This window comes from Lissotriton vulgaris, chromosome 5 (assembly GCF_964263255.1).
Source record: "Lissotriton vulgaris chromosome 5, aLisVul1.2, whole genome shotgun sequence".
Taxonomy (NCBI): Eukaryota; Metazoa; Chordata; class Amphibia; order Caudata; family Salamandridae; genus Lissotriton; species Lissotriton vulgaris.
The window spans coordinates 1,469,394,582-1,469,419,968 of record NC_141693.1 but is presented as its reverse complement, the minus strand read 5'-3'; the positions used below and the strand labels follow the sequence as shown (position 1 = coordinate 1,469,419,968).

Below are 25,387 nucleotides of genomic sequence, written 5' to 3'. Positions count from 1 at the left end.
AACATTTGCACTTTAGTTTAACTTTGAGTACTTGCATCTCCTGCACAATAACAGTGAAACTACTTGCATTGCACTTTGAAAAGACTCTAAACACGGTTGTAAGCAACAGGGTCTGCACTAGCGCTTCAGAAATCCTAATGAACTACTTATGCAACTTATATAGCAGTACAGAACTAGTAGTTATAGAACTTATAAAAGATAACAGACTCATCCGACAGTGAATGCATTAGTATACAACAAAGAGAGAGAGAGATTACCGTACTACACAATATGGAAAGACATGTTATCAAAGCTTTAGACAACTGTACAGATCCTGTACTCAAGCTATTAATGTGGTTTTAGAGTGAATACTAGACCAAACGAAGACTTCATATGGATACTCCGAATGTAACCCATTATCACTGTGCATTATAAATATTGTCAGTCTCTAAATGGAATACTATGGCTATATGAGGCTTTGAGAGGTCATCCTTACAGTACTTTACCTACAGAATAATAACAGACATTTTAAATTCAGTTTAACGTGTTTATGTAATATCACATGTATTTCCATTTTATAGCCGCTCCAGCCTTACATATGTAAATTGCACTATGCAGGGTTCTTATTATTTTGAAGTTTGCCTTGTGACAAGACAGAAAGAAAATGGTGGCTAAAACGTGATATAATAATGGGAAACTAGAAAGGAATGTAAGCAGTCTAGTTTTTCACGTCCAGCAGTCTAGTTTGTTTCCAAACTCAAAGTATGGTAATGGGGGTAAAAGATATTTCCCTTTAAATAGCACACTCTACACAATGTAACACTATGACCCTTTTGAAGGCGACAGCCAAAAATAATTGGCCTCACTGTTGCACTTTCTGGAGAAAATATAAAAAGGATTTTTATGAAATTACAGAGCTGTGTATGTGTGTGTGTATTTATAGTTAAGAACTAGTTTCCATAGGAAGAGCATTTTTTGTTTTGACAATAACTTTAGCACTGCTTAGCGAGTCTTCACTAAATTTTCAAAATGGTTCTTTAGTCGGTTCAGCTGGATTGTTGAAAGTTTCAGGGTGATCCGTTAAGCAAGGGCCGAGAAAAATAGGGGGGCGATGGGGGGCCGTCAACGGGTTTTCCCCATGCATTTTCCCATAGTGATTTTGAACACTACTTCAGCCCAAATCGCTAATTTGAATTACACCACATTTAGCAAAATGCTGGAAATTGGTCCAGAAAGTATGCTTTTTGTGATTCATTGTAAATCCGTTCAGTAATTTTTAAGATATTAAAGGACAATAAATATAGATATATCTAGGGGCGTGAATCCTTGCAGTAGACTTGTGGATCCACATTCCCAGTGCTGACATCCAATTGGCTGTCAATACTTCTACCAGAAAGTGTTGCAGCAATCTTGGGCCTGGGCTTCAAACAAATGTAAACAAATGTAAATAATAAAGAGAAGGGGGCATGGTAGGAATACCCTGACCACTTAGGAGTGGTGGCGAGGATTAAAAGCATTATTTATAATTCAATTTTGCCGCAAATGGATCAGCGGATCCAGGCATTTGAGTGGTCATCAGCGATGCCACTGACCATGTCATGAGTGATGCAATATGTGATGTTAGAAGCAGTGCCTTGCAGGATCGCAAGTTATAGTTGGCTCAGGTAACTAGAACTGCTGACTTTCACTGGTTATCTACGAGTGAAGTCTGAACCTAACTATAACGTCCCTGTAACCTTTGAGTTTTCTCAGGTTTTTTTCTTTCTATTTCCTAAATATATGTATATATGACCAGATTTAACAAAAGAGGCTACCCCACCAAGATGTTACGCAAATGCGCAATGAAAGCCGATTCCATCAGCCATAATGACACCCTCTATGCGCCATCTAAAACCCTCACTAAAACCGAAAGCACTGAGACACCAGTCAGATTCATCGCCACGTACAGTACACAAGCAAGCAAACTCAGAAACATTATCAAGAGAAGATGGCACATTCTCACACAAGACACTCTCCTTAAAACAAAGCTAGGCCACTCGCCCGCAGTGACATACAGGAAAACCACATCACTCAAAGACGTCCTAGTGAGTAGGCATTTGCACACAATCAATAAGAAAACATAGTTGGAACAGAGGGAAGGATTCTACAAATGCAACAAGTGCAAATGTCAAAGAAGTTTCCCTGAGTAGGTCCAGTAAGAAATGGAGGATCACTAAGCCTATCACTTGTGGCACTGACGTCGTGGTCTATGTGATCACTTGTCCGTGCGACAAGTGGTATGTTGGTTTAACCACCTTTCCAGTCAAAAAAAAATCCTGGAACACTGGAGAGCGGTGACCAACCGTGACTTCAGTTACAGCACTGCTAGACACTTCAGCGATGCACATGAGGGGGACTGGACCATGGGTAAATACTTTGGCCTAGCCACGGCCCCAAGAAACCCGAGAGGTGGCAATCGAATTCAGGCCTTGCGCAGAATAGAATCCAGATTAACCCCTTGTATGCTCATAACGGAGCCGCTCCGTCATGAGCATCGGCTGAGCTGTGCTCATGACGGAGCGGTTCCGTCATGGCCCTGCCGCCGCGCCTGCACGGCGCTGATTTCGCGCCGCATTCTATTAAGCGGGCGGGGCCATGACGGAACCGCTCCGTCATGAGCACAGCGCAACCGCGGCTCGTGATGGAGCGGCTCCGTCACGAGCATGCGAGCGCCGCTCGGCCCCCCCCCCCCGCCCCCTAGCGCTGCGGCGGAATTGCCGCCGCAGCGAAGGGGTTAATCTTATTGGCAGGCAGTATGTAACCACATGGCATGAATATAATGACAAGGAATTATATGTACATCTTTAATGTTCCCATAAGCTTCTCTTCAACCTATTCTGAATTCCCTTATACGTTTTTTCTAAAAAATATTTTAGAAAATTATAATTGAACTATCACTGTTGTCCATCTTCACGTTTTCTTTAGTGACCTTATGTTTTTTCAGTTGACAAGGTATGACAGTGCACAAACGTCACTGTTTGATTGTGATTCATTCAGAGTTTTGCTAGCCATTTTTTCTGTAACTATAGTGGGAGAGTTTTGATACAGAGCAAGGCCAAGTACATTGATGTAAGAATGTGATTATTGCTAATTATGAAATTGGTGTGTGATAAATGAAGCATGTATATTTCCTTGTGACTGACCTGTATGTTTATAGTTTAACAGATTGATGAATTCACCGCGAATGAAGAGTAGTCACTTACTTAAAGTTTAAGAGCACATGAGAACCAACAAGTTCCACTAAACTTTCGTTTCTTCAACACCTCATTTGTTTAGCTCAATTGTTTTGAGCTTTTTCACATGCGACTACTAAAGTCTTCCAACTGGGTCCCTCACATTGGTTATAACCAAGAAGGATATCACTTTACCATTAACTGATCCCAACCACAATCACAGCCATATCCTGAGGGTGACAACATATTGGTACTAGACCCTTTGTCTCCTGACGTTCTCCGCTGTACTATGTGGGCTCTTACTAAGCCTTAATCTCAGCCCCAAACACACTATGGAATCAATAGCTATTGTACTATACATTCACTAATGTACAAGCACACAGCAATCAACTAGATGTTTAATACTTATAAAATTATTTTTGTGTATACTTATTTTGTATAAAATTTTATTTACAAAGTCAACTGAACATAAGATGACTTAATTTTCACAGTGTTTCTTTTAGGTTTATGCACGCTGCGTCGTGCAAAAGTACTGCACCTTTAAATGTTGTGTGGATTCTACAGAAGGTCATGTGACCAAGATCTCGGCTGAGAACTAAACGGGTCGTCCTTTGCTTGCTGAATAAACCTGCATATTATACAAACTGCAGCCTGGTGTGGCCCATCTTTTCTGCACTATTGGCAGAGATTTCTTGTTGCGCATACATCTATATCTATATTTTTGCTCTCCAAAGGATTGGATCACTCAGGTCCACCCCGGGCTCGGAGGAAGATGGAGCGGTGAGGGGGTCATTGACTCCGCGCTGGGCTACATCGGAGTGCCGTTTAAAGCCCCCGCTGATATGATTTCCGGACCTGGTGGTTGGTGCGGTGTGGGGACACAGGAGGAAGCCCAGGTTCTTGCTGCATCACAGTGTAGTATTCTCATGTAATGTATATGTACTTGTATCCAGCTGCTCAGCCCTGTGTGTGTGTATTCTTATTGGAATCCTAGTCTGTGTGGAATGTTGGATGCATCAGAGTGTCAGTTAAGGATGGGCTGAGCGGCCAGTGGGCTGCTCCTGATGGGGCTGTAATCTTGACCTTCACTTTTGCTAATAAATATCAACTACAAGTACCTGAATTGGTCTACGGTGTCTACTTATCTACACCTGTACCTGTGGGACTTACCCACTACACACAGACAGTTGGCTCTCTTCACACCACGCAGTGCCCTGCCAAAGCCTGAAAAATCATTTGATTTTGTCCGCTCCGGCACCACTTACCTGAAAAACACATGCTTTCTGGGACTGGTAGTTCACGAAGTATGCGTGAGCTACTGTTGGTGAGTTACAACTTTAAGGAGGAGGTGAACCTTGCTCTACCTGCAAAGGGGGGGGGGGGGGGGGGGACACATACAAAGCGGCTGTTGAAAATGCCACCTGTTAATTATTTGGCGCTGACAAAGGTAGAGATGGCCGAAATGCATTTGCCTGCAGAATTGAATGAAAGGTGTGCTCCTGTTCTCCCCCAACGCGGTCTCTGCTCTTTCTTGCAAGGAGGTTGTTTGTGACATTTTCACGCGCATGCCAGTGGCGCGTTTCAGAGACCCATGCACTACAAGCTGGCCTGAGTCTTGCTGGCAAACTGCTTCGGCTACTTTTTGCTCTTTAAAGGATTGGATCACTCAGGTCCACCCCGGGCTCGAGGAAGATGGAGCGGTGAGGGGGTCATTGACTCCACGCTGGGCTAAATCGGAGTGCCGTTTAAAGCCCCCGCTGATATGTTTTGCGGACCTGGTGGTTGGTGCGGTGTGGGGACACAGGAGGACGCCCAGGTTCTTGCTGCATCACAGACAGTTGCCTCTCTTCACACCACGCAGTGCCCTGCCAAAGCCGGAAAAATCATTTGGTTTTGTCCGCTCCGGCACCACTTACCTGAAAAACACATGCTTTCTGGGACTGGTAGTTCACGAAGTACGCGTGAGCTACTGTTGGTGAGTTACAACTTTAAGGAGGAGGTGAACCTTGCTCTACCTGCAAGGGGCGGGACACATACAAAGCGGCTGTTGAAAAAGCCACCTGTTAATTATTTGGCGCTGACGAAGACCGAGATGGCCGAAATGCATTCGCCTGCAGAATTGAATTAAAGGTGTGCTCCTGTTCTCCCCCAATGCGGTCTCTGCTTTTTCTTGCAAGGAGGTTGTTTGTGATACATCTATATCTATATACATATAAATACACACACACACACACACATATACACACACACACACACACACACACACACACACACACACACACACACACACACACATATACACACACACATATATTCCCCCGTCACACCCACCTACAACAAAATGGTATCAGAAAATGGGAGGTTTTGGGTCGGCCTCCGGTACAGTACAGTTGATGCTAGCATAGCAAAACCACAAGCAGTAGAACAATAAAGGAAAAAAAACAGCCATGGACGAGTTACTAACCCAGAATGTGTTAGAAACATGTTTAATGTACAGATACTGGAAGACAAGGGATTATTTAAATAACCTTTTCATCATGCCTCCACCTTGGCATGTGCCAACTAGTATATCAGATTGGTTAAGAGCATGCATCCACTACCTATTTGGAGCATACCTCCGAACTTCATGCAGGTCACCATAATTAACTAATCATAGGTTACACCTCAACCATCAATTTTTCAACCATGTACAACAAATTGAGCAGCTATTTGCTCGACAACCGAGAATGTGCTTTGGGTCATCGGCAGAAGTTAGAAAGGAGTTTGGGGCTTAAACAGAAGTATAATAAATACCTGCAATCCAAGAACAAAACTGCACCTTTTCCCTCAAAACAGAAAAATTCATGAGCCCCCGCCCTCCCCTCCCCCCCCTGTTTTTCCCTCAGAAGATGGTCCTGTTTGACAGTGCATTAAGGCCGATTACTGCTTCCATCTGCAGGTACTTTTTCTTCACATGAATTATGCCTTTACCCTAAACATCTCCTTCTCTTATCTTTTTTTGCAATAGTCTATATAAATGTGTGACTGTGCTAAATTTGTAGTTAATGATTGATTCACTTCATCAAATATATCTTTCCTTGCTAATTGTAGTTCTTTTTGCTTACTTTCTCTCCCACATTTATTAACTAATTGGTCCAAATAGATCTACTTCATCTTTTAATTTTAAGTGCTTGAGGACAATACTCGGGTACTTATGCTTCTCTGGATGATGAGCTGCATATTCTGATTACGTGCAGTGGTCCCTTCTCTTGCCATGTGATCAGAACTTGTAAATGTGGTTTGAATCTACCACTCATTAAGTTTGGTCTCAAATGGTTAGTGCTATTAAAGACCCGGGCTTTTAATTTGAGATGTTCCATCGCATTGCCCTTTGAAATTGGATGATAGCATTGGTGTCTGGTATAAAGAGGACACAGCTGAAGAAAAATGTATCAACATGCAGTGATTTCCTTAAACTCATGGTATGTTAGGGTGCTGTTAATGTTATTTAGCATGAGTCTGTTTGTATGATGTTCTTGGGACAGAGAAACAGTTGCATTTTGTTAGTTCTATGAATTTTGCTAATGCCTTGATGAAAGTTGAAAGAATAGGTTCTAAGATCTTGCACGTAATTTTCCTAATACTAAAAGACATTTCTGCTAAGAGGGTATGAGTTCGATAGACTTATTTCAGTGGCGGTGGGTTTTATGGAAGCTTTTTCTACGAGTTTCATCATTAAACAATGATTCTGCTTGGTCTTCCTTCTATGACTCGATGCCGTTTGTCCACCTTCTTCCCAAAGTTTCTCTATTGTCTTCTGTTTTCAAGCAAGTCCCTTCACTATTGGGCTGAACTCGGTGCAACCGTTTGAGTCATTGACGGCAAACATAGGACCCTTTTCACTGAAGGCACTAGGTTAGTTATTTATGACTGGCTCAAGTCCTTGGCAAGCCAGCCATGCTTTTGCCTTTCCACAGGGGAGCTAGTTGGACAATCTGATAATCAAATGGTAATAGCCTTGAACGGAATTATTTTTGATTTGTTATTACTTTTGAGAACAACAATTGGTCCATTATCGTCTTTTCATACTGCCCCATGGTTTAAATTGTATACCGCAGATTAAACAATGGTGCATTTGTTTTATTCTTTGTATTTAAACTTTCGAGGGTGTAAAAATGTTGTTGCTCCTAATTGATTTGCTTTTTTCCTAAAGGGTGGCAGCTTTTCCCCGGTAGTTGGATAATAAGGGCCATTCTACGTTTGCTGGGCGCCCTTTGCTTTTGATTCTGGCAGCTTGGCTGGGACACAAAGGTAAAGCTTGTTACAGTGAACCAGCCTGGAGCTAATTATGGTTTTATAAGTGAAAATTTAGACTGGCCATTCTGGAACATCTTATGCCGTGCAACAAACTGATTTGTGTGTTTTCTGCTTCATTCATCTACTCGTAGGGATAAATAGAGGGCAGGGGTGTGCTGGCGTTTGTTTCTTCAGCAGCAGACTATCTGGGTCAATCGTCTTCCCTTTGGGTATCAGCTGCCTTCTGATTTCTGGCTACATAATGCTTTATTGGAAACAGTTTGAATGTGTGGAACAGCAGTACCTGACGAGTCATTTGTGTAGGACTTTGGTTACCACAAGAAGCTTTGCTGCCAATAAATTGTCATGGCCTTTGACAGACAAAATATCGATGTCTGGCCATATAGAGAAGGTTTTCTATATACCTGTGTGTATGTATAGGAGTTTATGCTTCAGTTTAAAACGGTATATATAAATAAAACATATATATTTATGCGCAACATACACGTGTATGTCTAGACATAAACATATTAGAAATGGATGGATATATTTGGGTTTATGCCTTGTACAGGGATGGGACTAAATGTTATTGTACATGGGTGTCTGTATAGATGTAGTATACGTTTATCTATATAGTTTGGCGAGTGTGTCTGTATACATGTTTATTTTGATGTTAAAAAATCTCCACCTCTTTCTTTCCGTCCACTCTGACCCTTCCCAGAGGTTTTAGACTACTATGGACTCTCAAATATGCTTTCTAAACGTTTTCTTCTGATCTGCCCAATTCATCCGACTAACACGTGCACACATCCACCACTCCCAATAAAATTGCATCTCTTTTCTTTTCTAATCCACTTCAGTTAGTCTATCCCTTTTCAAACCACTGGAGTAAATGCATGAGATTCAATAACACAACTAATCATATAAGTAAAATAATTAAGTCATTACCCGTCAGACTAGGACAGCTGAGTGCAGGGTACATGCACATTTGTGCAGGAAGCGCACCACAAATATTGAGCTCTTACTAGCTGTGAAATTCAATCACTGACTCGATTTAACACATAAAATCGGATAACGTCTGCTTACCTCCCACGGTGGACTTGTAATGTTTGGTGAAGGAGTCGTTGGAGTAGCGCTGTACCAGGGAGGTTTTGCCCACGGTGGCATCGCCCACAATCAGTACTTTGAACAAGTGGTCGTGGCTGCCCATTACAAATCCAGTCACATACCTCGGTGAATCAAAACCACCTCCTATTCAATGCTATTTCCTCAGACACATCATCGAACCACAACTCGGATCTGCTGCCACGAACCCCTCCACGAATACTCAGTCTTAAGGACGTGTTCCCTTTATACTCATTGAGGGAACTTCCTCATTGGCATGGGAAGTCAGCGCACGAGTTATTTAAGGGAAAATGCATGCAAGGACATGCACTGCTACTCTTTTCCTCCCAGAAGACAGCAGGGGTGTCACCAACCCTGTCTCAATTATGTGGTGATTACATGTACCTAGCTATAAATAAAGCGATTCCTTTGTCCGAGTACTGGGGGCAACCGGCGTGTCCCGCCGAGTGTCAGTATACATTCTACCAGCGCACCCGAGAGAAGTCTTCCCTGTTAAATTGAAGTAGGTCTTGTAGTTAAATTGTCTCAGCACTAGGAACGCGAAGCACTTCCCGCTCTGCCCAGTGCGGCGACACTTGTACCCATGTACGGTTCTCCCGTGGTGGTCGTCCTGGCTCGACTACCCAACATTCACCAGCTACAGAGCTCCTTGGCAACAAAGCAGCAAGAGCGATTAGTCTCCGTCACACCCCACCCCCCTCTACACTTGCCACCCGCAGAACCAGCCTCTCTCGTAAAACAAACATCTCGGCTTCTAACTCCTGTCTCGTGATCTATGAAGCCTCGGGCGGTCAGGTGACTGAAGTGAAGCCGACATCTTTCTTTTGTTCCTTCCCATTCAAACTACATTTCCCACAACACAACGGGCGCTGCTATAATTTAACCTGAACAGAGAGGGCGGAGCTGACTAGGAAGGCCGCAATGACGCGGGGGAGGAGTTTAGAACGTGCTGGTCTTGCTCCTCGTCAGAAGTGCATTATTTTGGCCTCGTTTACAGACATGGCACCCTTTGCTGTCTGAAGCAGTTGAAGTGCATAAAAAAGTAAGGGAACTATGATCCTGAAAATAGGAGGTAGGGGGCGGGGGTCGAGGGACGAGTGTCGTAGCCAAAGACAATGAAATATTCTGTAACTATTTTATCTGCTCTCCACCAATAAGGACTGAATAAAATGTACATGAAAAATACGGATGCAATTTCCATGGGGGGCGGGGGAGCTAAGTTTAATTGAGAAACCACTGACCACGGAAAAAATGAGTTTTAAAGCCGTAGGGCATAAACAAAGATCATACAACATCACTGCACAGAACCATGTAACAGAAGCTCTAAGCTGCTGTTAATTCCTTTCTTACACAAATCCAGAATTTATTTACACCTAGCGATTTCTGCACCAGAATTTTCAGAGTTGGACTTGTGCTCACACAGAGACTTATTCGCATTTTTTTTTTATTTTAATGCAGAATTTATTTCAACTCAAAACTGCTGAATAAATGTATTTCCAATTGCTTTTACATGGAACATTCCTTAGTGTATACATGGTTTTTTAAGAACTCGTGAATGAAGTATTGCACAGTGCCATGCTTTAGCAATACCAGTATGCCAATGCAGGACCTTCAAACAGCTAATGGCTTCATATTCTTTTTCAGTAGCACTTGGCGTGATTGGTCTTCTACGCCCATACATATAATGAGATAAGTGAAACAACAAGTCCCTGACTGATGTCTTATGGGCTAAAGGGTCTTTACTGTCTTATGATGTTACACACCATAAGCCCCGGCTGAAAGGGACAATTGAGAAGTGCATATGGAAAGGAGTATATTGGTGAGATGGTTTACAGATCAATACCTGTGGGAAGGGGTGGATACAGTATTGGAATGAAAGTAGATCCAGCCCAGGATTAGATACAGGTTGCTGATCACAGGCTTACAAAAGGGGCGTGGCTACCATTAGTGTAGCAGGTGCAGTGCACCAGGGCCCAGTGAACCCTGTTGATTCTGTATTTTAGTATACCAACTGTAGTCAAAGGGGCCAATTTTCCTGACTTGCACCAATTCCCATTGCATCCTTTGCAGGAGTGGCTTCACCCCACTTGCTCTGAGACAGCAGGTGAAAAATAAAACAATTACCTAAATCGTTTTACTTTTCATTTGCCGGCTCTCAGCCCGTTCATGGAGGGGTGGGGGCGAGGTATGGGGGAGGGGTGGGGGCGAGGTATGGGAGAGGGGAGGAGCAAGGCTATGTGCACTCTCCAAGTGCATATATTTGTTGGCCGGCCGTCTCAGGCCCGCCAAACACATATGCACACTTAGGTTTCTCTAGTCCGACTGCATTGAACAGCCGTGCTGGAGAAACCCCACAAACTCCCTGGTCTGAGCGGAGCGTCTTTTCAGCCCGTTCAGACCAATCTCTGTGCTGCTCCCACATGAGAGTAGCATGGGGATTGCACAAGGAGTATGTCCCGGTGTATGCTGGGAGCCTGGGATCAGGAAGAGAAGATGGAGGCTCAATACAGGACGCAACCGCAGCTCCAGGTAAGTGGGTTTTTATTATTAACCCCCACATGCGCTCTCCCGAACCTTGTCCACCCACCGCAGCACCTCTTTATTGTGTCGGGCACCACTGATCCTTGCTATGCTAATAGCTCACACCTCAAATTTATATATGAACACAAAGTGAAATACGGCACGCACAAATAATACACACAGGCCCCTGAAGTGAAGGCTCTAGTGTTTAATAGGCGGGGCCTGAGTCCCAATTCTGTCTCACTGGCAGTAGTGACAATTCCCCCCAAACTATAGGCAACATTCGGGTTAGGCCCCATTAGTAGTCAGAGTCTCAAGATTCCCACTCTGACTCTTTTAAAAAAGTCGAAAGTGTTCTAGTCCTGAAGCACTATCTAGCAGACACATTCCCACAGGGCCTTTCCCCCTTCCATCAGTCTTATCCGCACCAGGAGGTATTGCACAAACTAAATCTCTAAGAGCATCTTAGTCGCGCGCAGAGGATGCAGCCGCTGCCTTTGGTGAGTAACACTCATAGCTGTGCAGAGGCAGCAGCTGGGTGTCCTTGGCGCTCCTCGGAAGCAACAGTATGTTTCCTTTGGGGTGGGGGATTAGATGGCTTTTTATTCCAATCCTCAATCAGAGCTCTGGACCACACAGGTACCACAGCAGTCTCTTCTCTCAACAACCAAATCAACTAGGCTACTATCTTTGCCCTTTCAGGTGGCACCCTATGGCATACAGGGTCACCACGTCTACTCCACGCCCAATCGGCATGGCAGCACGATCATCCTCACTACCAGCATCTGCTCCTCCGCTATGGAGGAAGAGCGTCCCCCCACCTGCTAGCTGTCAAAACATAAAATGATTATAAACCCTGCTTTATTATCATTTTATTTTTGCTCTGGAGCCGAGGCTTGGGGGCGGGGCCAGGGGGATGACAGGCTGGTGGAGTGTTTTGCACTGCAGCTCAGTGCGCTAGATAGTCTCAGGCCAGCCAAACCGTCATGTGCACTGAAGCTCTCTCCAACACCAGCTGCATTGCCAGGTTGGAGAGAGCAAGCACAAGCTCCCAGTCTAACTGGGAGCGCAAATCATTGGAACTCAGGCCAATCCTGACACTGCTTTCAGCAACATGAACGGAGTGTCAGGATTGACCGCAGTGCATTCGGGGAGCCTGTAGAAGGTAAGTGGGCAATGCAGCGATGCACGTAAGTGTTCTTTTTATTTTTTGAATATGTTTAATTTGTCTGTCGTCTCCCCACCCCACCATTCTATCCTTACACTGGCCCCTACTGTTCACTGCACCCCCCTCTGGCATACAGTTTCTCTGACTCTCTAAGCCGCACAGGGCACCAGCCTAATTGGCACAGGTAACTTTATGGTGCCGCCCTCTGGCATTCAGGGTCACCTACTTACACACCACACATGGGCTAAGGCCCAATCGTCACAGTAGCCCTCTCCTCACAGCTTGCTACAGAGACCCATACACCAGGATCCCCCACTGGACCTCGCTCTCTCCAGCAAGCTCACCTTCCTCACAGGGTACCCTAGCCAACAGACATGCAATGGTGCTTTAGGCTCCAGGGGCAGGTGATCCTTGAGTTTCCCCTGGGGGATATCCCCTCACCCAGCTGGGAGACTGGCAGGCCGTAACCTCCAGTCCTAATCACTGGCAGAAGTCTTGTAGAGTCTCTTTTTCACAGCCTGACTGGCTGCTTGACAGTTGACAATTTTGAGGGCGACCAGCACCCCTTCTTATAGTCCATTACCAGACCCCAATTGTGAGCTAGGGACTTGAATCATTGAAAATCTGATCAATACAATAGAAGACTTTAAAGGTGAACCTCTTTTCCACATGCAGCAAATGCAGCTCAATGAGATTGGATACAATGTGGCCACATTTTTTAATACCATGGAGAACTCACGATGCCTCCCTTTTAATAAGTTGCAGTCTGGCTGACAAAATCTAAACTTGGGTGTACAAGTCATATTCCACCACCACTTTTTTTTGCAGAAGAGTCGCAATAGATAACTCACAATAAAGGATCCTGAAGTAACAGACACTTCAACAGATCAGGAGGGAAGGCATGGTTCTAAGTTAGTCAAGACTGTTAGCTTTCTAACGTGTAATGCCAAAGGCTAGAATCCCAAATCTAAGGAGAATTGTTAATCAGCCGAATATCCAACTTAAAATGATTGATTATCAAGCAGTTTTGGCTCACCACCAACATACAGCTTTCAGTGCTAGAGGAAACATCTGAAATGCCATTTCTTCTTTTCGCTGAACCGTCAAAAGAATTTTAATTTAATCTTGGCACCTGTGAAAGGATCAACCCTTTCAGCAGAGGCACTAGAAGAGTCAGCTGCAGATTGCACAATAAAGAGGGCCGCGAGGAGCACTCCACATTACACTAATACAGGTTTGGAGCATGAGAAATAGGAGGGACTCTGTGCTGATGTGACTTTTTTAAAGAGAAAAGATTTAATCCACTGTAAAGCTCGGCACATAATGTGCAAGTCTGCTAGGAATTGTTAGAGGGTCTGAAGGCCTAAATGGGGTGTCATGTCCTGTTTTTGTGTGTATGAAGCCTCTAATGGTCCTAAGCATACTCCTCCCAAGTATTACGCAATCTGGTGGGTGTAACTGGATGTGGTGATAAAGTTTGTGACGCAGTACGTTCAGTTAACGACGTGGTCTGTTACATGCTCCCAGGCTGGGAAGGAAACTACAACTGGCAACAAGATAGGGGATACGTGCACCCAAGGATACTAGACTACTCTCCTTGAGATTTTTTTGTGGTCCAGTAAACTGCTTGTGTGTGTCACATGCGCCTCAAGAGCGTTTTATGGTTGATGAATGTGGAGTCCAAGCACAACTCCAGCTTTTGAGAGGCCCTCGAAAGAAGGCGAAGGCCCTATGGAGGGGCACAATCAGTAAGCCTGTCAATAATCTACTGGTAAGGCTGAAAGAAAAGATACTGTGCCACAGCATAACACATAGCCAGCACCAATACAAAGCAGAATGCTAAAGACAATGACAACCAGGTATGAAGGAACACTAAAGGCAGCGACAGCCAGGTATAATGTGAGAGTGGTGAAGTGCATGTGCAAGAAGGGAAACCATTACTCACTGTCAAGAAGGAAGATGGCGCCTGCCGACCTCAGTTTGGTCTTGATGACCTGAATACAAGTGAGCAGGCTGATGCTTGCAGAGGTGCCACAGGGCGAAGAGACGCTGAAGGACAAATGCTGTCTGAACAGCACACACTAGACCAAATGGAGAATGGGAAAAGTGACAAATACAGCGCAGCCATGCCCCTGCAACCATCGCCTACTTACGATCCTACCAAAAAGCAGATTATTGGTGCTAGATGGACTGCCTGGATTGAAACGCTTGATGACTCATAGATGCTATAGAAGAAGCAGATGACAAAAAGATCATCAAATACTTAAAGAACCTTGTAGGTGACACAGTAAAAGAAGTGATAAAGAAGATATCACAAGCTGATGAAGTATCCTTCCGTCAATTCAGGAAGACGTTGGAGGCCAAGTTTAATCCAATTCCGAATGTCAACTATGAAAGGTACTCTTTCAACCAAGCAAGACAACAGCCTGGTGTGATGAACAATGAGTTTTTTGGGACACTTGATACACTTATAAAGCACTGCATGTTCTGTGAATTCAATGATGAAGAAGCCATGCGTCTTAGAGTTATCGATGGTTACCTCTCCGATTCATTCCAACGACGCATGCTGCAAGATACGCTCAGTTTGAAAAAAGTGCTCTGGCTGCAAAAGCAGAGGAATGTGCCAATCAACAAGCTGCTGATATGGAAGTTGGAATAACCCAAAATGAATCAGTATTGTATATGAAAAGCAAGCAGAAACACAAGGCAGAGGCCCACAGAGTGATATCTCAGAAGAAAATTAAATTGTTTTTCCGCTGTGGATTCTCCTTTCCTAATGAATGTAAATGTCCCACCATCGGACAAATATGCAAAGGTTGTGGGAAGGAAAACAATTACATAATGGTTTGCAAAGCGAAAGAGAAACTAAGTGTGTCACTGAGAGACAAGAAGATGGACCTCAGAAAATTCCAGAAGCACTCTAGCCACTCCCACCAGGCCAAACAGCACTTTGACCAAGGCAAGTGGAAATTAAACAAAGTCGATCCTTATCAAATTCATCTTTGAAAGGCTCGTTAACGTGATCATCGAGTGACAGTGAAGAAGATGGATGTAAGATGGTGATGTAAGTCACAGAACGATGTCCGAAGGTAAGATGTAAAGAATTGCTGCACGAAGCAACAGCGGTTATGTGGACATTGTCCCAAAATCATGCTCAAGTTGAAAGGTGGCCCTACAACTTTTATTATTGACAGCGGTTTTTGATAAACATAATGCCATGAATGACTCCAGAAGATGTGACCATGTGGCGATCCTTCTTCGGCATGGCCAGCTACTGCTCTAGGTATATTCGTGATTTTGCTACTGTGAGTGCCCCTCTAAGAGAACTAACAAAGCAAGATGTCCCATTTGAATGGTCATCTGAATGTGACTGAAGTTTCAAGAAAATAAAACATGCAATTATTTATTATTTATTTATTTATAAAGCTTATAAAGCGCACTATCACCTTGCAGGCATCCTGGCGCTGGTGGCTACATGAGAGAACGCAGAGTGTATATCGGGTGAGCACAGGAGACTAGGACTTGGGAAACGCAGCCTCTTACCCCTGCCTCACTCAATCTACGCAATAGGATTTTGTGGTTAACTGTATCAGAGGCAGCAGATAGGTCGAGCAGGATCAGGGCAACTGCCTGTCCCCTGTCTGCGCGCCTTTGAAGCTCGTCCACAGCGGTCACCAAGGCCGTCTCGGTCCCATGGGCGGGCCGAAATCCAAATTGCACCTCCTCCAGCAACTGATGCCGCTCCAGATGTTTAGAAAGGGATACACTAACCATGCGTTCAACAATTTTAGCAGGAAAAGGTAATAAGGAAATAGGCCTGTCATTTGTTTCACATTCGGGATCCAAGGATGGTTTTTTCAGCAGCGGGGATACCAGGGCCTGCTTCCAGTGGGAGGGGACTATACCACTGGCCAAAGACTGGTTACATATCAGGCGAAGAGTAGGGAATAATTCCTCCTCATATTCTTTCCAGATCTTTTGAGGGACCGGGTCCGTAGGGGAACGCAAGGAAATTGAAAATGCAATTGAAATGGCTTACTTTGATCTGAAATTGCATAGAGAGACTGTGGTGGATGTAAGCCTGTTGGGGGTTGGGCGTGATACTTGTCCAACACAGTGGCCAGCCCGATGCTCAGAGACACATTGTGACCTATGCTAGCCGGAGCCTATCTCAGACTGAATGTGCCTATTCTCAACCTGAGAAAGAAAGCTTAGGTGTAGTATGGACATGTGAACACTTCCATGTGTTTCTGTACAGAAAGCATGTCATCCTTGTCTCAGATCATCAGGCGTTGCACACCATCTTCGGAAATCCACAATCCAAGATGCCACCTTGCATCTAGAGGTTAGGGTTTCGTCTGCAGGAATATGATTAGACTATTGTGCACAAACCAGCGGTTGATCAAAACCCTGCAGACTACTTTTCATGCGTGCCGCTACAGCAACCTAGTACAACGTGCAAAACGGCCGAGGCCTACATTAATTTCATAATAAAGTCAAGTGTGTCTGCAGCGTTTTCTATTGAACAGATTCTGACAACTGCTAATACTGACAAAGTTATGCTTAAGCTAAAAGAAATCATTACAATGCAATCATGGAGGAAACATACTCAACCTCTTACAGATAATGTTGAGTACCAGAACTTCAAGAATGTTCCAGAAAAACTTTCTGTTACACTTGATGGTGTCATAGTAAGAGGGGCAAGAATAGTTATCCCTGACAGCCTGAGGTAAGAAGCCATTGAACTGGAACACAGAGGACATCATGGCATTGCTGCATTTAAAAGAACCCTCAGGGATCGTGTGTGCTTCCTGCGCCTTGATGAATGAGTTGAAAAGGAGCTTTGAGCTTGTCATCTGGGCAGCTGTCTCCCAAAATGACTTAGTACCCACAGAACATGTTTGATCTTCCTAAGAGGATTGCAGTTGACTTCTTTAGACCCCTCAGTAATAGACATCATCTCATAGTAGTTGTCAATAAGCACTCACGCTTTAATCTAGTGCTAGACTTATCATCAATCCCACTTGACAGAGTTCAAAACATGAGGTGCTTCCTCCATTCTCAAATCTGACAACGGTCCCCCTTCAATAGCAGAGAATTAAAAAACTTTCTTAATCACTTAAACATTAAACATCAGAAAAGTACACCTCTCTGGCCACAGGCAAATGGTGTTGTTGAACAATTTATGAGTGCTTTGAAAAGGGTGGTTCACCGTGCTGCGCTAGAAGGCATTGCCCTCAAGTCAGCTTTACACCCATCCCTCCATGCCTACCATTGCACTACTCATTCCATACCAGGAGAAAGTCCTGCCACCTTGCTGTTCGGAAGAGGTCTGGGAACGAAGCTAGCACAATGGACCACCAGTCGATCAACAGACCTTGATGAGATTTGTGTTACCGACACCTCTCGCAAATGCAAAATGAAGGCTTATGCCAATAAGTGCCAATGCCCTCAGCACATGGTCTCGAGAAAGGAAACAGAGTTCTTGTCAAGCAAAAGCAAACATGCAAGACTGATGCTCCATCTGCTGCTGAACCGCTAAGACTTCTGACGAGCAAAGGACATATGGACTCTGCCCAACGACCTGGAAAATCCATACCAGACACTCGTCACACTTTACGCCTTTGCCTCGGTATTCATCAGATCCAGACCTCATGAGTGAGGCAAGTCCACCTGAGTGCCCAACCCAAGCATCCGAATATTCTCCAGAGATGCCAGATGAAGGCCCCCCTCTTCTATCTTGCACAACTAGATCTGAAGGACTGGTGTGAGCACCTCAACGACTCATCAAGGAGTTATAATGAGCATATGTGCATATATTTGTTTGTACTTTTTATTTAACAAAGGGGGAGATGTTGTGTCTAGTGTTTGTGTGTATGAGACCTCTAGTGTTCCTCTGCAGACTCCTTACAAGTATTACATAATCTGGTGGGTGCAGCTAATACAGTTTGTGACGCCATGCGTTCATGAACGGTTGCATGCAGGTGAGTAAACCAGAGCTCTGTGTGTGGCATGGTCTGTTACATGCTCCTGAGCTGGGGAGGACTATATATGGGGTACTAAGACAGCACTTATGTACAAGTATTACAATGAAATGAAGCCAGAGACATAAATATAATTAGAATAGTAAAATAATAATTAAAATAGTAAATTCAATATTTAGCATGAACTCAGTCTTATAAATGTAATCCATTGACTTTCTCTGTGTGATTATCACAAAATGTAAGTCTCCAGACTTCTTTGTCCTATTGTAGTTTGATGCTAATCAGTTTTGTGATTGCGAGTCCTCCGTCTGTGCTCCAACCAGGGTTTCGATTTTGAAAATCTGGTCACCCTATGACAGACGTTGACGGGTATCTGAGGGGAAGGGAGGTGTATCAGGCACTGCTGGGAGTAAATAGCTGATTAAGGTATCTTGCACTGCAGTAAGGGTTGCAAGGTGTTGAAAGATGTTGCAAAGGGTACAGGAGACAACTAGTGCTTGTTTTTAACACTAGCATAAATATGACCTGTTTACTTGAATGTATGCACACATTATCTACATGCGAAAAATCACAATGGTCCCCTTGAAGGAGGATATAAGCCTAAACCTCATAGGCTAAATATAGTCATCCAAACCAATTGGATAAAGTTGTCAAGCACGTTTAATTCAACATATCGTATAACATGTCAGGTGCTCCAAAAAACGAAGCAGTGAACATGAGTGGTGACAATAGGGAAAAGTAGTGCATAGGGTGTTGTACAAAAAGTGATCTTCAACACATTGGATTATATACAACATATATACACATATAATTAATGGCTGATGGAATGCTGATTCTTCAACAGGACTCAAAGTAGGAGTACATTGTGTGTATTCTGATACATTAAAGGAGTCCACTAGTTTATTTTTCTCAACGTTTTAACCCTATAGCATAATGAGCTGGGTCATCATCAGGACAAAAAATTGGTAGCAACTAGTATAGATGGAAAAACGTAAGCTGAATTAATCAGTAGAAAACATAAATGGAGCTTCGATACATCAAAATGAGACCGCCCTGAGGGGCTGGAAACTGGCATCGTAATGCAATCAGAGAAAAATGATATGTTGCGCTCGGTAGAGGCTCGAAACCTCAACACTGTCACATTATCTATAGGGCAGACATCATCTCAATATTCTTCCTGAAGAGAGCCCTATTCTGTGTGACAAGAAATGGAAAAAAGACCATACTTAAAAAAAACCTTTTGGATCCAGTGAACATAATTATCATTATTAAATTGTAATTGTTTTATGTTTTACAACAAACCATCACAGAAATCCACAGCCAGTGGTTTGTAGGAACCTCAGTCGTATTCAACGCCCACATCTTTTACATTATTAATAAGTAATAACCAAATGAAGGGCCTGATCGAGAATGTAGCGGAAAGGGTACTCCATCTCAACGGGGCACCCTTTCTGCCGTCGCCCACCACATTTAGAGTCGGGTGGACCTTCAGTATGTCAGTGGCGGAGACTACTCTGTCTCGGCCACTGACACATACCCCAGGAGATCCGACAGAGTAAGCCCGACAGAGGTTTTGCCATTCGTATGACCGTCCTTTGTAGAGTGGGCGAATAAATGGCAAGTTTTTACTTTTGCTTCCGCCATCCAAAACATGGTGGTAAGTGCAAGTAAAAAAATTGACCTACCCCGGTCCATGGGAGAAAGATCCAATAGCGAGTGACTCATTGCTTTTTTTATTTTCAAAACGAAAATCCCACTTGAAGTGATGTCCCTTCCTGTGCAGACAGATGATGGAATGATGGAAAATGCAGTGATGTCACTTCCTAGCATTTGGATGATGGGAAATGCAGTTGTGTCACTTCCTGTGCAGATGGGCAATGGGGAGTTAAGGCGTCTTCCTAGGCTTCTTCGTTTATACCTCATGTTCAGTCATGCATGACAAGCTTCCTCTCATCCATCCAGGTATGAATGACACTATAAGCTCTCTCGTACTGAACTCATCTAAAATCCTCCTTCCTTCATTAGCAGCACCCATCTTTTAATGACTCCATCTACTTATCCACTAATTCACTGAATATACCCCTCACACTCACCAGAAATCTAAAGTTTCTTTTCAGTCTATCATTGAAAATGGAAGTCTTTATACCCAGCACAGCTACATGATTTAACAATTCTCTTATACCATTGAGAACAGCTGAAGCACTAATAAACTCCTTACTTTTCAGTAGACGGGACAGCTGTACTACTCTTTTACTTGGCCTCCTCCATTACTCTTTGACATTTCGATTATTGTTTACCCCATTAGACATGGTTATAAAGATTGCCAGCCGAAATCTGTGCAATGAACTGAGCCATTTCCCAACCTCAGAATACAACCACAAACCCAGCTCTCTCTCTCCCAAAACTAGGGCCTGCAAATGTTACTAAATCAATGTCCTAACTGGTCTTGCTTCAAACAACTTCTTTGATAGCCTTCTTCAAACCACACCTACTTGCAATCTGGCTCCAGATCACCTTGCAGAACGGAGACCACTACCTTACATTTTGTAGACTACGCCATTCTGACCTCAGATAAAAATGACTCTTGCCTCTTGATATCCTGATACTGTATCTCAATCTGCCTTTGATACAGTTGATCATCCCATTCTCATCCAGACCCTGAAGTCTGCAATGGAATTCATTAACAATGGCCTTCATTGGTTCCCTTCCTACCTTTCCAACCAACACCAGTTTGTTCACATGTGCACCTCAAGATCCCATAAAATTCCTATCACCTGTGGAGCCCCCACCAGAGTTCCATACTATCCTCTTTCATCTTCAGACTCTAAATGAGGCACCTTTGGGCTCTACACACAGATAACAGCATCAACCTTTACTGATCTGCAGATGATACACAATTCTACTTGAAGTTATTCTCTGCTCGACTCATCCAGCGCGGCAGACACTGCCTGCACCTCATCAAGACCTGGATATCTAGCACCTACCTGAAGCTTACCCCATCAAAACAGAATTTCCGTTATTTGTCAATAACAACAAGCAACAAATAGTATAAACCTGGCTCAGTGACATGAACCTTGATGGCTTTGAACCCCAACTTTTTCCGAATGTCAACTCACTAGGATGCACTGTAGACACCAATCCTACTCTCAGGCAGCATATTGCCAAAAAACAAAGATAGCCTGGTACCTGTCTTCTCGCCTGAAGAAATTGAAACTGTATTTTCAAGGAAGCGCTTTCAGAACTGCTGTTTAAGCCCTTTCATCTCCCACATCTGGATGATGGTAACACCTTGCTCCATGGTGTCACAGACCCCACGTTGGCCCCTTGCAAGTGAATCTTACCACAGCATGTCTCTTTCAGGGCTTAAATAAATGTGATCAATTCATCCCCATTCTGATGGATTACCAAGTCATCAGAACTAGCACCCCCACTTATCTTGGAGAAAAGCTCAACATCTCTGGTGGTTTTGGACACATCTACTGTAGGGATATCATCACACTGGAGACTTAGGGGGACATGCATCAAACGATTTTGCGATTGCAAATAGTGCAAATCGCGAAATTTGGCCTTTTGCGATCGCAAAATGGCCTTTTGAGATACATGTACCTTTTAAGCAATTCACACTTAAGGAAATGGCAATTGTTTGCGATTCCCTTAATTACGAATGCAGTTAGGGAATCGCAGTTAGGGAATCACACGATCCATCACAACCAAAATGTACTTTTTGCCTGATGTAGAAGGTGGATTAAATGGACCAACAAAGTGTATTATCTTCCTGCATGATTGAAACACCCACAACGGGTGGAGGCACTAATGGTGCCTTGGTCTTCCACCCTCGCTATGGTTAGCATGAAAGTGGTGGGCAGTGGGTGGAGCGGTTGGCGTGCCACCGCAACACCCATTCATTTTGACGCTGCCCCTATGTACAAGGGTGGTGTACATTGGAGGAGAATTAAGGCCCAGTAAAAACTGGTCTTAACATGGCGAATCGAGGATAAATGCATTATTTCTCCTAGTTTTTGCTTTTTCCATCTGTGCTGCCTTGTACAGAACACATGGATAAAGCAAAATGCCACTGTGTGTGTCTGTACAGGATGGTGTTCCTTCCGGCGCATAAACAAACTTAAAAAATAATGCCATTTTGTCACTTTCATGTGTGCAACATGAAGTAGCACACATGAAAGTGACAGAATTTCATTTTAGGATTGTTTATGTGCAGGAAGGGACACCTTATTACACATAAACAATCCTCCCCTGTACTCAGACACCCTTGAACTCTGGTGCAAGGATGCCTGCATTGGCGCTAAGTTGCTAAAGTTAGCACCATCACTGCAAAACGCAAGATTGCACCACATTCTTATAAACATGGTAAAGCCTTGCGTTTTCGAAGTGGAGGAGAGAGACGTTAAGCCAGGAAGGCTATCGCCTCCTCTTCCACTTCCTTGTACATATCCCCTATTGTGTCTCCCGACCAGTCCTCTACTAATCTATTCCTGAGCTTCCTTCCGAAGTTCCACAAGCAAAAAGGCACCTGACCTGTGCCTTTTAGAATTCCTCCCATATATGTCCTCCAGCAGCTAACAATCTCTACAGCTGTGGTCTAACACCCACACTTGGTCTGCTTCGGGTATCTGACTCTCCTCTCCATATAGAGCAGGGGCAGTGGATGAAATGGCCAGTGTCCTTCAGGAGCATGTCCTGATCTGCTATTTACCTTGTTCCATGTTCTGTGAATTGAGAATTATCCCAGTCTCTTGCTGAGACTGACATGAAGCCAGTACTCTGGTCAACATAGCTGACGTTAGCCATGCCATATAGGCTTGCGGGTCTGGTACTAAATCAGAGGCATTCAAATCCTTGCCTAAGAGACATCCACCACCTTGCTTCTCTCGGACCCCTACATCTATCATAGCTGATCTATCTTTAAGCTTCAGCTCAACGAGGGCACTGGGATACTCCATATTCTCTTTACTGGCTACTAAACCTCTGCTGTTAGTACCTGGTAGGAACTGTTTGGGTTTGGAATACTTCCTTTCTACCACAGTTCCTGTATTCCTTACGGAAAGCACATTCTTCCCATTGATTTAGATTCCAGCAAAAACTCCAACGTGTTACAGTGTATGTGCTTCAGAGCATCTGAGACTCTCTCCTAAATGTGTATAGCAAATGAGTTAAGAGCATCGGGTCCCACTCGGGTCCTTTATCCCATAGTTGGTATACTAGCTATAACAGGTGTGCCTGACACAAGGTGTTTCTCACAGTCTCTCTGGAAATGTGCCTCCTTGTGACACCTGAATCAAGTTGTCACTTTGGACTTGGGAGAATGTTCCTGTCCCTCTTTTTCCTTCCTTTGTTCATGACTAGGAACCCAATTGCCATTTTGCGTCAGTCCCCCTCTGGCACCTTGGGACTTGCTCTGGCCATTACCTTCTGGTTTAGAACCAGGCTGTGGAGAGTTCCTCTCCCCTTTTGACTCCTCAGAGTCATGCTGCTCCAGCCTTTGTTAACCCGGTTGGCTAGATAATTGTCAGCCAACACAGCAAGTTTCACAGGATTCTTCTCTGCCAGATCTGATAAGTATTGCCTAAGTGGGTCCAGCACTTCGCCATGAAACTCTCTCTAACACCAGCTGGTTCAGGACATGAAAATCCATAGACTCTATTCCTCTCATCCACTCATTCTGGGTGATCTAGAGCTTCTGGGTGATCTAGAGGCCTGCCAACTCACTCAGCTGGTCAAAGGGCCCTCTCACCTGGCAGGCCATCTGCTCGACCCGGTATTTTCGAACATTTCAGGAATCGCGGCCTCTATCCCCAGCCCCCTTAGCTGGTCGGATCATTTCCTGGTCCAAATTTTTATTAAGATCCCAGTTAGCTCCAGGAGACAGCTTCCCCCCTCTTTGGAGGCGCCCATGGCATAAATTAGACGGTGCCCTGTTCGAGACCAGACTAAAAAACTCCCGTCCAGACTGGCCAGAGAATCTGGAGGAAGCTGACACAGTATACAGAGAGTGGGTTAACAAGTCACTGGACTACCTCATCCCCAAGAAACTGTCCAGGCCCAAGCACGAGCAGTCCCACCCCATGTACTCTGAGGCACATGCAGATCAGAAAAAGCAATGTAAGCTATTGGAACGTATCTGGATGCGATCTTATGATCTTCGGGCCAAAACCAACTTCAGGTCCGCTACCAAAGCTTAACACAGACTTATAAAGAAAGTTAAGGCTAATTACTATACTGAACTGATCAGCTCCAGCACAAACCGATCCAAAACTATCTTCTCTTTAGTGAAGGACATGACTAAGCCACCGGAGGGACTTAGCTGTACGATAACATCTGACTTGCAATGCGAAGAGATAACCTGCTTTTTCGTCAATAAAGTCCAATGGATTTATAACTCTTTTAAATCTGGCGGGTCTGTCCATACTTCCCACCGAGCCTCAGATTCACCAGAACTTTCCTATTCACTACACGCTCTGCCCCTTATCTCGCAGGCCAATATGGAACTTCTGGCTGTAAAAGTTAAGTCTGGGTCCCCGGAAGACCCCGTTAAACCAGAAATGTTTAAATTATTGCAGGATCCTATCCTTGTGGAGGGTCGGGAACTGATTAATAGATCTTTTCAGTCAGCCACCATCCCTAACTCGTGGAAACACGCCAAGGTTGTCCCTCTATTAAAAAAGCCCACCTTAGACCCTTCCAGGCCTGAAAGCTTCAGACCTTTCTCCCTGTTACCTTACTTGGCCAAGGTGGCAGAAGCGCACGTGATTTCCATCCTGACCGACTACTTGGAGATTACCGGGATTCTGGATGATTCGCAAAACAGATTCAGGTTTAACCACAGCACGGAATTCGCCCGGTTGTCCGTCACGGAACAACTGAGGGCGACACAGGATCTGGGTGGCACGTCGGCTCTAGTCCTGCTGGATTTGAGTGCGGCATTTGACACGGTCTCCCATGAGATCCTACTTAGAAGACTCTGGGAGACCGGAGTCCGAGATGGAGCCCTGGATTGGTTTGCGTCGTTTCTATCGGACCGTTCCTTCCAGGTCCATGCTCCGCCGTACTCATCCAGCAGGCTTCCGCTGTGCTGTGGTGTTCCGCAGGGGTCGGCTCTCAGCCCC

The 25,387-nt window shown here is 44.3% G+C and overlaps 1 protein-coding gene across 2 annotated transcripts in view; it reads right to left on the bottom strand.

Moving 5' to 3' along the window:
- The window catches only part of RAB29 (RAB29, member RAS oncogene family), a 230,229-nt gene that overhangs the window by 107,786 nt on the left and 97,056 nt on the right, over positions 1–25,387 (bottom strand). The window contains exon 1 of one of the 2 annotated variants that reach the window (XM_086923430.1): positions 8,553–9,446. The exons of the other annotated variant lie outside the window; for it this stretch is intronic. Within the exon in view, the coding sequence (XP_086779556.1) occupies positions 8,553–8,676 (124 nt within the window). The 5' untranslated portion in view covers positions 8,677–9,446. Of the gene's footprint in view, positions 1–8,552; positions 9,447–25,387 lie in introns of those variants that run through there. 2 annotated transcript variants of the gene reach the window in all.